Here is a 15,070-nt window from a genome sequence, read left to right as displayed (position 1 = left end):
GCCAGAAGCAGCCAACTACAAAGGCCATCAGTGGAGCAGAACGGCAATGTAGCTGGAGCTGCGAGCCACGTATAAACAAACAAGTTTTAAAGCTTGCGGACATTTATATTGATTGTGACGAATGCAGACTGCCTGCAGAAACCTCTGTGCTATAAACAAGAGTGGCGCAGTGAGGAATAAACTGACAGACACGTTTTCAATCACACGTTGACTTTATTGTATAAAAACACGGAACAGCAGTTCATTTAATTCACATCCACGACGTGGTGCAACACTCGAGATGAGCAGCTGCAAACCAACACTCGCATACATTCATTCTGCTTTTATTGTACAATAAGAAACATAACACATGGCATATTTAGTCTGATATACAGTTTCTTGCATAAGTATTCATACACCCTAAACATTTTGTCACGCTACAACCACTAACCTTTATTGTGATTTAATGTAACAGACCGCATAAAGTAGAGCATAATTGTGAGATATACGGTTGTGAAAAAGAGTGGTGTGCATATATACACTGAGGCCCCTTTTACTCTGATGCCCTTAAATAAAGTCCAGTATAACTAGCTGCCTTTAGAAGCCACCATTCCCCCTAATCAGAGTAAATTTGAGTCCATGTGTCTATAATTTTAATTTCAGTATGAATTCAAGAGTTCTGCGAAGGCGTCAGAGGTTTGTTAAAGAATATTAGTGAACAAACAGCATCATGAAGACCAAGGAGCACAGCGGACAGGTCAGGGAGAAAGTTGCAAAGAAGCTTAACACAGGGTTAGGTTATAGACCCATATTCCAAACGTTTAAGATCTCAGTGTACTGTTCAATCCATTATTGGGAAATGAAAGAAGTATGGCACAGCTGCAAACCTACAAAGACATCTGACCGTCCACCTCGACCCGGCAAGGAGAGTATTGAATAGAGAAGCAGCCTGGAGACCCATGTCAACTCTGGAGGAGCTGCTGGGTGAGAGGATCTGTTAACAGAACACATGTTGTCTGTGCACTCTGCAGATCTGGCCCTTAGGAAGAAGAGGCAAGAAGAAAGCCTCTGTGGAAAGAAGCCCTAGAAGTCCTGTTTGCAGCTTGGCACAAGCCAAGCAGCGGAAACTGTGAGCGTGGGAGAGGGTGCTCTGGTTAGACGAGACACTGAACTCATTTAGACAACATTTTTAGCCTAAATTTCAAACACTATTTGTGGCAGAAAATTAACATTGCAAAGCACCCTGAACACCATCCACCATGGTTTTTGGTTATTGGCTCAGTGGGGTGAATGTACATGTACCTTTAACCTTTCTATATCTTCCCCATTGTCCCTAATTATACATTACTTTGTGTCGGTCTTTCACACAAAATCTCAATAAAATACATTGAAATTTGTGACTGTAATGTGACAAAATGATGTTTAAGGTTTACAAATACGTTGGCAGGGCACTGTAAACACTACATAATGCAATAACACTATGAATATGTTTTATATTTATTTATGTACACAGTAAACATTTACATTTACAACTTGATTTGGAATGTATGTGTTTTCATGGCTAGCCTCTGCTTGAATTTGTACAGTGGAGATGATGCACTTCTTCTGCTGAGAAGTAAAGAGAATTACTGAATAAACAGCAGGCAGGTATGAAGGGGGAGAAACGTGGAATAATGCAGCAGTGTATTAGACTTGGATCCACATCACCACATCATTGCAACCTGCCCATGTCAGCCTCTACAGATGTCATGCTGGCAAATTTGGGTGGCCTTTCAGTCTTCACCGGCTCCTGGGGCGCTCTACTTGTGTGTTGGTTCACGTGAGATGTGTGAATGTGAAGTGTATCCTCTGTGGTACATTAGCTCGAGATCCGTGTCTATGCTGTCACTGTCAGTTTCCTCCCTTTATAGCAGACATGAAACAAAACGATGCATGCCATGAAGTAGCTGTCGCGCACGTTTGTGCTACTCGGGTTTCTTGCTAATTCTTTGAAAGTGGCATGTAACAAAAACATGTCAACATTATTCAATTTGTGGCCTCATTACGAGGTCTGCTGTTTACTTCTGCCTGGCTATCTGGGTCTGTTACCAAACAAAATGGGGAAAGCATCTGTGTGTGTGTGTGTCTATGCAGCAGGGAACTGAGGATGGGGAAAGAGAGAGGAGGAAAAGGGAGAAGATTCTCATTTAAGATAAAAAATAATAATAATAAAAAAACACTCCCTGCAAAACTCTGCACATGCAGCACCAGCAGACACACACAAACCGACAATGAAAAAAGCACTAACAGTCGAGGGGGGAAAAAATATCTTGGCTTGTAAAATGAAAAGCTCAATGGACCTTGTTTAAAAACCAAGCCTGTAAATAGCTGGCCTTGTGCTACGGGGGACGTTGAAAACTAATTATCCCTGCAGGGATCAAGGCTGAGCCACTGTGTTCTTCCTAGGACTCGTGCTGTAAACCCATTAACACTGCTTAATTGGCATGAAAAAAATAAAGTATGCAGGTAAAAAGAAATACAAAAGTAAGGGTAATTTTCCCAGAGAACTTCCTAAAAACAATTCCCCTAAAGGTACCCAAATCGGAGGCGCAGCAGCGTGCCAGACACTAAGAAGCAACCAATAAAGCGTAACGTATTTCAGTTTCTCACAGAATAGCTGTTTATGAGGTTGTGCTGATTATGTCAAAACTCTCGCTTTCATCTGACAGCGGGCAAACCAGAGCAGCAATGTATCTGCCAACCGCAGCACAAAAAGAACAGGTTGCTTATTAAAAATTGCATCAATGCATACAATCAGATTTTGTAGGGAAAGTCCTGACGGTCCTGCTTTCTCTGTCTTACCTCTTTGTAAGCAGAAACAAACCAGCTAGCAGGTGTGTAGGTTTATACTACACAAGTGAGAATGTTGACGGAAAAATGAACCCCTAAGACACTTGTTCTGTATTTCTCAGATAAAGTTATCAGGATGCGAAGATTTGTCTGCCCTAATCTATCTCTAGAAACTGACTGACTGGTGTGCATTAAAATGTCTGAGGAAAACCTGCAGAGAGCCCAGGAATCGCCATCTCACTCCTCGCTGAAGGCAGCTTGCTTCACTCTGAGTCTCTTCAGCATCAGCGGATGCAGCGAGTTCTGTCTCTGAGCCACGTTTTGTGCAGATAGTCTGTCATCTTGATCATTGGTGTTACTGTTGTCACAGCCTGACGGCCACCACACAGGCACCTGCCCTGCCCAGGCACAGCGGGGCCACCTGGAAGACAACAAAAACGCTACCAGTCATTAGCAACCGCAGGAGAATAGGATCAGCAATAAAAGCCCACAGTGGGTATGAAATAGGATCAGCAATAAAATATACTCATATCTCTGTTTCTGTCTCCATGGCATTTAATTGACTACTAAATAATGTGTATTAACTGGCCATTACTCAGAGATGATGAAATCTCAGGTTTTATTTGAATAAAAAGGCCCCAATTAAAATTCTTCTTACATAAGCGAAGAAATCTCACATCATTTCAGTCAAATATTTACTTTAACTTTTTTTTTTTAATAACAAGGAAATAAGACCAATAAATCCAGTTAATAATAGCTCCTTCTTTTTGTCCATTCCCAATGTCTTCAAATGTATTTTTCTCTCAACTTCCTTGCGTGATTAATTATGTGATTTGCTCCTCTCACAAGCAGACAGGCACTCTGTTGTGGTTGAGCGTGTGGTCCAGTCAACCAAGTATGTTTTCACATAAACATAGGACCACATGGTGAGCATAACACCACATGCGGGGTCAATTTATTTGTATTTCATTGCTTTGACGTTAAGTGTGCGAATCAACAGATATAACCTGTGATTAATTTGGTATTTCAATTTTAGGTTCAAACATCACAAAAATAATCAAAGAAAATCAATCTTTTAAAAGATGTGGCGGCATTCTGCTTTGAAGGTACTCTCTTCCAAACACAGTGCGTAACAATGATAAATAATCCTGACTGACTGAAATAATTGTGATTACGAAACTTTAACCATAAACGAGCAGTCATCCTGAAAAACTGAAGTCCCTGCAATCATTTCATCCCACTGGTTGTTGAACATTTTTTAATTTCAAAACCTCTAGAGCCAAATTTCCAGATTTTGTGGTCAATTTAGGTCAATAAGAAATAAACAAATATACTAATTGACTGGCCGATTAACTGACTGATTGGGGTAATTCTTCTGTAACCCGTTTTTCTGTAACCAGAATCTCTGAAAACTGATATTAAGGTAAATGAGTATCTCCATAAATATGACAATTTGAATAAACTAAAGAATGCATAATTATGTTTTTATCTTAAAGATTGAATTTAAAACACATCTGAGATATGATTAATATTAGACTATAAAATGCTGCAATGATAGGTCAACCATACCAATTTCTAACAAGTCATGTCACATACTTGTGTGATGGCCCACAGTTGCAGCAGAGCATTATGACATGATTGCCAGCATTCTGCAGAAAAGCCCGAACAGCTTCGAATAAAACCCAGGAACCCTGGGTGTCTTCAGCTCTGTTCTGTCCTATTTCTTATTGAACCCACTGCTCCTGCGCTGTGCTTGTTAATCCATTTAAACATAAACCTACTGTCTATGTTACCTGGAGCGACTTCGATAGGCAGATTTTTTTCTGAAATAAGCAGAAGTGACGCTAATAGATCTAGACAGACAACACACCCACTGGTTTGTTCGTCTCCGTTTCTGACAACACATACGGGAGACGTTCAGTGTTCTCAACATGTTCTCTCAAATCTCCCATTATCCCCCTTACTGTCTGTGAGCTTGAACACTTCTCTGTGTTTGGTATCTGCCCACCCACACCTCTCATGTTCTCAGTGGGGTGCATGTCGCAAAAATGTCAGGATTCCAGACATTTTCTCCTGGGAATCCTTGGAGGATTTGGAGAAGATGGGGTATAAATTGAAGTGTAATACAGACTCCTGAGAGCTCCCGAATGAGATCATTCCACTTTTGAACAGCTCCCCTCTCTGCCTCCAACTGCTGCACTGCCAAGGACAACATTAGCATGGGGAAAATACACATTTATGTAAGAATGAAAACATGCCAAGATCCATCGTAGAGGAGATGGATGAAGGTTAGCTGTGTTTTTACACAGCTTCATTGGTGGTAATCATGATGATCGACTGAATATCGAGCTAAAAAAACATGGTTAAGACTTCACAGGGCGTCGCAAAGTATTCCTACCCCTTGACCTTTTCTACGTTTTTCTCATGCTACAACCACAAACTTTAATGTATTTTATTGGGATTTATTAACCAAGATAAGGTACTGTATAATTGTGAAATGAAAGGAAAATGACATGTTTTCATAATTATGTTCAAATACAATTGTGTTCAAAATAATCACAGCCTAACTAGACCAGATCAATCACTGTGTTTGGTAGAAATCATTTTACCACATGCCAAATAATTTACTAGTAGGTCTAGTCGAGTCAAAGAAAACCAGCAGAACCAACATTCATTAATGCATACCTCTGAGTCTGTGTAGTTGAATAATTGATTGAAAGAGATGCGTTCAAAATAATACAATCAAAGTTCAATTTCTGAGGTCATTTATGCTGGTGTTAGTCAGGAGGATGACACATGTACATGCATTTCTCTCTGAAAACCTGACAAAAGTGGGTCGTTCCAGACATTGTTCAGAAGAACAGAGTATTTTGATCGAGACATTGATTGGAGAGGGGAAAACTTATGAAGGAGTGCAGAAAATGAAAGGCTGCTCGGCTACGATGATTTCCAACGCTTTACAATAGAAGCAAAACCAGACACACGTGGAAGAAATGGCAAAGACTCAGCCAATGATCAGCTCCTGGGTGATCAAAGAAGGTCTGAAGTTAACGGTGGGTACTGTGACAATTAGAAGACGCCTGCGTGAAGATAATCTATTGCCAAGAAGTCCCCGCAACGTCCTTTTGTTAAAAAAAAACGTGCTTAAGAGGATGGCAGTTTGCCAAAGAACACACCAACTGACCTAAAGAGAAATGGAGAAAGATTTTGTGGACCGATGAAGGAAAGATTGTTCTTATTGGGTCCTAAACACTGCACTGAACCACAGTTCACTCTGAAGACAGTGAAGCTTGGTGGTTTAAGCATCATATTGGATGTTTCTCCTACTATGGTGTCGGGCCTGTTTATGGCCTACATAGGATCATGGATCAGTTTACATGTATCAGAATATAAATATAAATAAAAGCTATTCTAAGGATTTTTGAGCTTTACTCATGTTTTAAACACACTTCTATTATTTTGAACACGACTGTAAAAACCTGAAAACTGTGGTGAACATTTACATTCACTTTCTGAATGTAAATGTTCTGGCTATACAAAACAGCACAACTTTGTGTTGGCCTATTCAAATAAATTCCTATTAAATACACTGTCGTTTTAGCGTAACAAATTTTGGAAAAGATTTAAAAAGAATAAAAACATCAAAAAAAGGACACTGGTCATCTTTTAACAGCAATGGTCCAATCATGGCATCTACATGTATGTTACTTTGACATGGGCCAACAGCCTCAACATTTAAATATTCACAAACCTCACATGGCAGCAACCCTCTTCCAAAATGACTTTCTGCTGAGGGATAGCTGTGAATCCTACAAAAACTGCTAAAGAATAACAGAGAGCACAAGAACCCCCCCCCCCCCCCAAAAAAAAAACAAAAACCAAATACCAGTCTGTTGGTATTGTATATGACTGTATCTACAGGAAAGCCAAACTACTGGGCCCAATGATATTTTTCTGACCTCCTGTTATCGAAAACTCCAGAACATCGGCACATATTCTTCTATTTATCAACAGACAGAGTTGTTTTCCCAGCCAGAGAAGGACCCATTAGGGAGCAGGTCATTACATTATGGGAAACTGAGAACAGAGCTAAGTCAACAGGTATATTTTTACAGGTCAAGTCTGTGCACAGTACCTGGGTCCACTCATTCGTCTGAGGGTCATAGGCTTCAACAGTACTGAGGTACACCTGACCGTCATAACCGCCCACAGCATAGAGACGGTCTCCGAGGAGACAAACACCAACAGCATCCCTGCTGACGCTCATGGGGGCTACCGTGGTCCAAACATCTGTCTGGGGGTCATATCTGTAAACAAACAAGGTTTGAGTCTTCAATATTCAAAGGAAAGAAAAAAAAAAAAGAGTATAAAACGATTTTCTAAGATTGCTGTTCATTTTGCCCCTTAGTCATTTTATACTTTTGCAGTAGTTTTCAATCCATACCTAACTTCTCAGGTGCAAAAGGAAGCTGTCTGCCATAAAATGCTGTGTACTGACCACGTGCCATTTCATACCCACTGTGGGCTGTTTCATACCCGCTTTGACAACTGTTGAACGCATTTCCTACCAACTGTTCATAATTTTTTTAAACGAAATGTGATTATTTGACAAATTATGAAAATTAACTAAGAGTAGGAGATCTTTCACAGTTATTTTAGTTTAATCACGGAACATGAAATAGCTAGTTAATCAGTCCTAGGAGCCTGACTCCCCGGTTTATTTCAGAGATGTGTACTTTCGAGCAGACCTTTGGAAAATTTGGGAGGAAATAATGCTCTACGCACCTAGAGGAGTCCTACTTAACCTGGAAAAATAGTCAATTCTTGTATATAAAAATCCTTAATCATTAATAGGAGAACAACAATAATTCTAGGTTTGTTTTTAGTACAGTTGTCAGACGTACACAGAGTCATAGATCCATTGAGCCATCCAGTCCCTCAGCTCTCAGCAATGATGACTTTATGGGATTCTTTATAAATAAAATGGATTCTATTAAAAATAAACTCATTGGCATCCTCTTGAACAACACTACTAAGTATTTAGAAAGTGAGGCAGCACACGTGAGTTGGTATCCATAGCCAGTCTTGTTGACTAAATGGCTGAGGGGGTTCAGGCCTATGCAAATCAGTAGGAGCACAAAGTATCTCAGAATCAGAATCAGCTTTATTGCCAGGTTACAACAAACAAGGAATTTGACTACGGTACACTTTGCTCTCTGGGTTTCTTTTTTGTTTTTTTGTGTTATAAGATATATTCTGCATATATCCTTATGTCCTTAAATACATATATATAATATACACATATACAAGGTGCATTTGCAACTTCAGAATGAGGTAGTTTTGTACTCTATTAAATGTGCATCAGAGAAACAGCCTGGGGGAAGAAACTGTCTTTGTGGCGGCCGGTTTTTGTAAACAGTGCTCTGTAACGACGGCCTGAAGGTAAAACTCTAAACAGTTTATGTGCAGGGTGTTGGGGGTCTGCAGAGATTTTTCCAGCTCTTTTCCTGACCCTTGACTTGTATAAGGGTATATGCCACATTTGATCAATACTTGCACAATTGGCTGCAAGTTGGTCTCAAGGGTAGTTTTCCACAGCTTCATGGAGTTTGCAATGAAGCCTCTCAGAGTGTTGTTGACCTTGTAAAGCTTCAAGTGCTCAATGATCCATGTGTGTGCCATTGTTTCCTAGGCTTTCTTTTAATAGATCCAGGCAGTGCACGGGTTTGTTTGTCTAAATCTGCAGCTTCGGGTGACTGTTCTTTTAACCAATAGCTGGTGTTTGGCTCTTTTGGTATTTTCTACCAATGCCTTTTTGTGCCTCGGGCATGTATTGATCCATGCGCCTGCTTATCCTAGCCACTATGATGCCTGACAGGAGTTTGCATGCTAGGTTATTGGATGGGACTGTTCCTTTCTGGGGATCTTTCAGTATTAGGATTGTTCCCCCACCGGTCAGCTAGTCAGGGTTGTTCCCATTCTTTAGCAGTTGGTCCATTTGTGCAGCTAGGCACTCGGAGAGAAGTCAGCTTCTTGAGCCAGTCGGTGTGGATCATGTCTAGGCCTGGTGCTGTACAGTTCTTTATACCTGAGATGTCTGTCTGCCACTGTGATGTTCACAGTACAGGACGATTGGTGTGGTCTGCTTTTCTATGTCTATGAGCCACTTTGCATCGTTGTTATGTAATGCTTCCTTCTCCCCATGTATCTTTCCAGTACCATTCAGTCTTCAGCCGTGGGTTTGCTTCTCGGGCACCTCCTGAATCTCTAATTGTGAAAGCAAGTTAGTGGAGTAGTAGCTTTCCAACAGTGCCTTTTTCTCTTTCCTTGTCCGTTGCCGTTGGAAGAAGAACATCTTGACAGAACAAACTAAGCTAATAATTTTCTGTTTTTATTTGGATTCCTCTCATGATTTTTATTTGACTTGAGTTTGGTTAAAAATACCGATTGTAGGAAAGTTTGTTCCTGCTGGTTTAGATGCTGGGCTGTCAACATGATTTATGCAGTAATGTTGAGCACTATGCCAGTGGGAGAGTTGTTTACATGCAGGAGCAGCTGGACGGGTTTTCTAAAACCTAATTGATGCCTGGGATAATGACTGAAATCCCCCTAAGAAGAAGAGGGGGAAAAAACAAATATAGGGCAGGATCAAAGCAAGTGTGAAGGAGAATGTTAAAATCATTTCACTTAAAGCTGCAGTAGGTAACTTTTGTAAAAATGTATTTTTTACATATTTGTTAAAACTGTCACTATGTCCTGACAGTAAAATATGACATACATGAAATCAAGCTCCTCTGGCTCATCCTACTGGTTCTACTGCCATTTGCAGAAATACACAGCTCCAGGTCAGAACCAACCAATCAGAACCCGGATTGTAAGCATACACGTGTATGCGCTGCTTACACCCTCCCCCATACGCCGCGTGGCGTTTAACTTAAGAATGCCGGTGTGCTGCAGCTGCGCTAATGATGTCATTCATATCGTCAACGTTTTGTCCCTGCCAGTGAATGTGCCATGGCTGTTTATCCACCATCATCGGAGGCCCTGCTTCCTAGCCTTCACGTTCATGACAGGTTTTCGTTGTGGGGGAGGAGTTCTGGAGGGGAGGCTGTAGCACAGCAGAGAGCAAGGGGGAAAGACCTGTAGGATCTGCTTGTTGAAACTTTCAGGCTAAAGGTGCGTTCCATTTGTACTCCGAGTCAGAATTTCCTACCTCCGAGTAGGAAATTTCAACTGGAACACCCCTAAGAGTTGGAAATACAAGGCGGAAAGGTGGGACAACAGGACCATACCCGACCTCCGCATTCAAGATGGTTCCTACTCGCATCAGTAGTGGTAAAACATTCTTACTGTGATTGTTTTTAGCAGTTGTTTATTATTTGTGTTACATTTAGTCAGTTGTACACGTACTACTTTTCAGTGTTTATAAGACGAGATGCTTCAATGCTGCTTATATGCATGAAATATTGTATTGCAGGTGTTATTGTAAATGTTATTGTTATAAGACTGCTATTACAGTTGTTAGCAATACGAACGAGCAGGAAACCGGAATGCTACAACTCAGAAATGACGTAAACTCTGACATCCCAGATCCGACTTCCGAGGTTAATGGAAAGCAGCATAAGTCCATGGTTTCCTCAGAACTCCCTAATGCAGCTTTAATGGTGATAAAAAGTGAAAGCTGAAAGCAAAGATTTTGGGCAAATACAGAAGCATTCGGCAGTTTTCCGATGATACAAGAAGACAGAAATGATCGTGAAAAATGGAGGATGTAATGCTTGTTAGATGGTGTTTTAATTGTCCTGTTTTTCTGTAGTAGCACAAGTACCCCTGGGCAATGAATATTATAATTTATTATCTATAAACAGAATTCCTGTGGCAGATTATGCTACTGAAACAAAGGATTCATTTAACGTAGGACGTATTCAGGGTGACAGTAAATGTGAAAGGAGCTCTATGAAATTTTTGTTGTTGATTCAACAGTGCTCTGCTGTACACAAATATTTATGAAACTACAACTTATTTTAATGAGTGTCAAAAAAAAAATCATCATTCTGTATATATTGCAAAGATAAAATAATAGGTGTCATATGAAGTTTGGATTAAATGCAACACAAACTCAGTCAGTATAACATAGACTATGCATCATGCACAGTAAATACTGTATTATATTTACTTAACAATAGGCCAAACAACACACAAGAACAATACAGCCTCACCTTTCCACGCAGTCACTCAATCGAGATGCCAGGGATGATGCCGGAGCGTCATGACCTCCAATGGCGTACAGGAAACCGTGCCACGTGGCCACTCCCACACCGCCACGCCTTTTAGCCATTGGAGCACAACTGGTCCACCTGCAAATGAAGATTATATCCATCAGGGAGAAAAACAGATCTTCCCGATGAGTGAGAAGACTCATCACACGTGGTAATGAACCATCGACCATGAACCATTTACATCAGGTCATAAAGCCTGTTCTACCATCCTTATAGTATTCATGTTATCTTTGATTTGTAGCTAAATAACCTTAGAAGAAAGGCTGTTTCTTGTGTGGAAACAGCAGACAAAAAACAGAGCAATTCATTCCTGTCAGTTGAAGCCTCCCTGACCTGTTTGTGTGGGGGTCGAAGCACTCCACTGATCGCAGGCAGGATGAGCCGTCACGACCTCCTACTGCATACAGCCTGAGGAAAACATAGGGCAGAGTACGGCGTTCTGGACATGCACACACAAAATATTTCTCACATTTCTGCCGTCCTTTCCAGTTTGTGACAGCGAGACAGATGGCAAAAGGTGTGAAGAGCTTTGGAAAACGGAAAAAAAAGGAGTTGCGCAAAAACATTAAGCCAACACTGTTGGAGCAACACATCCCTAAGCTGTCTGTCATCACTAACCTGAATGTGTGTGTGAGTGTGTGCACGCGTACACACGCCCGCGGATGTCAGTGTTGACACTTTGGAGAAGAAGAAAGTGCGACAGAACCGGTCAAGCAGGTAATGAGCTCCATCAGGGAAAGAGCCCAGAGGATCCACAACACAACACATACATGCCACGCTCACCAAGGCACACACAGACACCCACACAGGCTATTCCTGGGATGGCTGGCACAAATCTGTTGGTTCCGTATTAATTAGCATCTAAAACCAATAGCCTCAACCTGAAGCAGTGAATAATGAAAACAACAGGGGTCATCAGGCTCAGAGTGGGGACCAGTCTTATTGTGGGGGGGCAAATGGCCCTGATTTTAGCAAATTTTAGTATTAAAACCTACATGTTCACTCAGTAGTTTCTGAATCTGCATCACCGAACTTCCCAAATCAGCACAGAAAGCAGAGGTGTTAGCAAACATGTTCCCAACCAAAAACAGCAGATGATGCTTCTTAATTAGTTGCTTTTTTGTGGCTCGTAGCATGAACTGCTGACAAGCAGCATATGGGTAGCCGCAGTGTCGGACAATTGGGAGGACTCTGAACTGTAAACAAGGATTGCAAAATATCCGTCTAGGGGAACGGTAATTAAATTATATGTGTTTGTAATATTGAAAATGTTAAAACTAAACAATTAATTTACATCCAGATTATTGCAGAGCTGGCCACATTTAGGGGCACCCCCATTAAAGATGTGTTTAAAGTGGTTTTTGATAGGATTTAGATCTGAGTGCTGAGATGTCCAGGGAAGAGAGTTGATTTTGTGTCTAAAAAACCATTTCTGTGTTGCTTTCCTGTTGAAGGACCCAGGGACGATCCATTTTTAGTTCATGTTGACATACAGAAACAACGTTCCCTTGGCCTTTAGAGGCAAAACAGGCCCACAGCATCAGAGATCCTCCACCATACTTAACAGAGGTGTTTTTTTCACATATCAATCTTTTGTTTCACTCCAAGTTCACCTGGAGTGTTTGTTGTCATATTACCAAAGCAGCAACATTTCACAAACTTCACCCATTTAAATATGTGATGGCAGGACACAAAAGGTTTTTTTTCCCCCAGCATGCTAAATTGGCGTGTAGATAGCATTAGTGAGCTTTGCAGCTTTCTTTAATCTTCCTTACCATCCTGCTGAATGTTCATGGTGGCAAGATAAACTTGGGTGCTTGTCCAACCAGGTAACTATTGACTAAAAAAATATGAGCCTCTATTTCAACTCGGATTTGTTTTCATCACATTCATTCACATTTGATACACGATCCTGATAAGACTTTGGTCTGTCTATGAATGCTTTCCCAAACATCGTATGTTTTATCAGTAAACTGTGACTGAAGCTAAAAAGACTTGGTTTTAGAGCATGTTTATAATCCCTAGGGTAAATTACACCCCTGGACTGTTTTACCCCATGTAAACAAGAGAAAAACATGCTAGTTTGTTCAACCTAACCCTTATGGCTCCATCTCCTCTGATGAACGTGAGAAAACGAGCTGAAGCACCTCTTTAAATTCCTCATAAGCGATAGTTTGTTAAAGCGTTATTTCAAACTAACAAAAAGCATTATCATTTGTAGCAGAACTGTGGCAAACACTTTGATTTGTAAGCAAAGAAGGTTAATGACAATGAAGTTTATAGTGATAATAAAATGGAAGCTCGAGCTGCAGCTTTAAAACTTTCCAGTGAAGCTCAAGTTTCCACAGATTACCATCAGGAAAAATAACGATTTAAAAATTTTTTAGAAAACAAACTAACAACAAATGCACCAAGAAACTGGCTACTGAGAACAGGATTTGGTGGATTTTTGTAAACAATCCTGACCGGTCACTGATCGGTTTGAAAGTCAAAAGTCAGCGCTTGTATTCACAAAGATTCTAAGAGTCGTCTTAGAGAGCTCCTATCTTAGCCTGTGATTGGTTGTTAAAAGGAACAACAAAAAAATTTGCTCCTAGTAATCAGTGGAGAGAAACGAACCGATCATATAATTCAGACTGGATTCAGAAATGTGTAAATCAAGATGATAACACTTAGCAAGATTAAATTAATTGTCACACAGCATCAACATGTTTGAGCGTAGCTTATTTGTATTATTACATATATATTTTTTCGAGTTTTTCCAATTTTTTCCAAATTAATTTTTTTAAAGCATTTTACAGTCTGTACATTTTTAAATAATTCAGAACGATATTGTTTGTAATTTTGTTCACTTTTTATTCATGGTGTTTTATTGTTGTTTCTATTATTTATCCTTCCTAATATTACTTTACTAGAGGTGCACCTTCAATCTGCCGTGCCACTGAAAATATTTCCCCATAGGTGGATGATAAAGTTTATCTCTACAGGTCCTTCTCAAAATATTAGCATATTGTGATAAAGTTCATTATTTTCCATAATGTCATAATGAAAATGTAACATTCATATATTTTAGATTCATTGCACACTAACTGAAATATTTCAGGTCTTTTATTGTCTTAATACGGATGATTTTGGCATACAGCTCATGAAAACCCAAAATTCCTATCTCACACAATTAGCATATTTCATCCGACCAATAAAAGAAAAGTGTTTTTAATACAAAAAACGTCAACCTTCAAATAATCATGTACAGTTATGCACTCAATACTTGGTCGGGAATCCTTTTGCAGAAATGACTGCTTCAATGCTGGCGTGGCATGGAGGCAATCAGCCTGTGGCACTGCTGAGGTCTTATGGAGGCCCAGGATGCTTCGATAGCAGGCCTTTAGCTCATCCAGAGTGTTGGGTCTTGAGTCTCTCAACGTTCTCTTCACAATATCCCACAGATTCTCTATGGGGTTCAGGTCAGGAGAGTTGGCAGGCCAATTGAGCACAGTGATACCATGGTCAGTAAACCATTTACCAGTGGTTTTGGCACTGTGAGCAGGTGCCAGGTCGTGCTGAAAAATGAAATCTTCATCTCCATAAAGCTTTTCAGCAGATGGAAGCATGAAGTGCTCCAAAATCTCCTGATAGCTAGCTGCATTGACCCTGCCCTTGATAAAACACAGTGGACCAACACCAGCAGCTGACACGGCACCCCAGACCATCACTGACTGTGGGTACTTGACACTGGACTTCTGGCATTTTGGCATTCCCTTCTCCCCAGTCTTCCTCCAGACTCTGGCACCTTGATTTCCGAATGACATGCAGAATTTGCTTTCATCCGCAAAAAGTACTTTGGACCACTGAGCAACAGTCCAGTGCTGCTTCTCTGTAGCCCAGGTCAGGCGCTTCTGCCGCTGTATCTGGTTCAAAAGTGGCTTGACCTGGGGAATGCGGCACCTGTAGCCCATTTCCTGCACACGCCTGTGCACGGTGGC

At 40.7% G+C, this 15,070-nt stretch overlaps 1 protein-coding gene across 1 annotated transcript in view; it reads right to left on the bottom strand.

Moving 5' to 3' along the window:
- Positions 1-1,691: 1,691 nt before the first annotated feature.
- The window catches only part of klhl5 (kelch-like family member 5), a 48,083-nt gene continuing 34,704 nt past the window's right edge, over positions 1,692-15,070 (bottom strand). The window contains exons 10-13 of the mRNA XM_047365861.1: positions 11,421-11,495; positions 11,028-11,165; positions 6,944-7,115; positions 1,692-3,229 (exon numbers count right to left, since the gene is read on the bottom strand). Of these exons, the coding sequence (XP_047221817.1) occupies positions 3,173-3,229; positions 6,944-7,115; positions 11,028-11,165; positions 11,421-11,495 (442 nt within the window). The 3' untranslated portion in view covers positions 1,692-3,172. The remainder of the gene's footprint in view (positions 3,230-6,943; positions 7,116-11,027; positions 11,166-11,420; positions 11,496-15,070) is intronic.

Source organism: Girardinichthys multiradiatus, chromosome 5, assembly GCF_021462225.1.
Source record: "Girardinichthys multiradiatus isolate DD_20200921_A chromosome 5, DD_fGirMul_XY1, whole genome shotgun sequence".
NCBI lineage: Eukaryota > Metazoa > Chordata > Actinopteri > Cyprinodontiformes > Goodeidae > Girardinichthys > Girardinichthys multiradiatus.
Note: the sequence above shows the minus strand (reverse complement) of the source record. Positions and strands in the feature narration are given on the sequence as shown.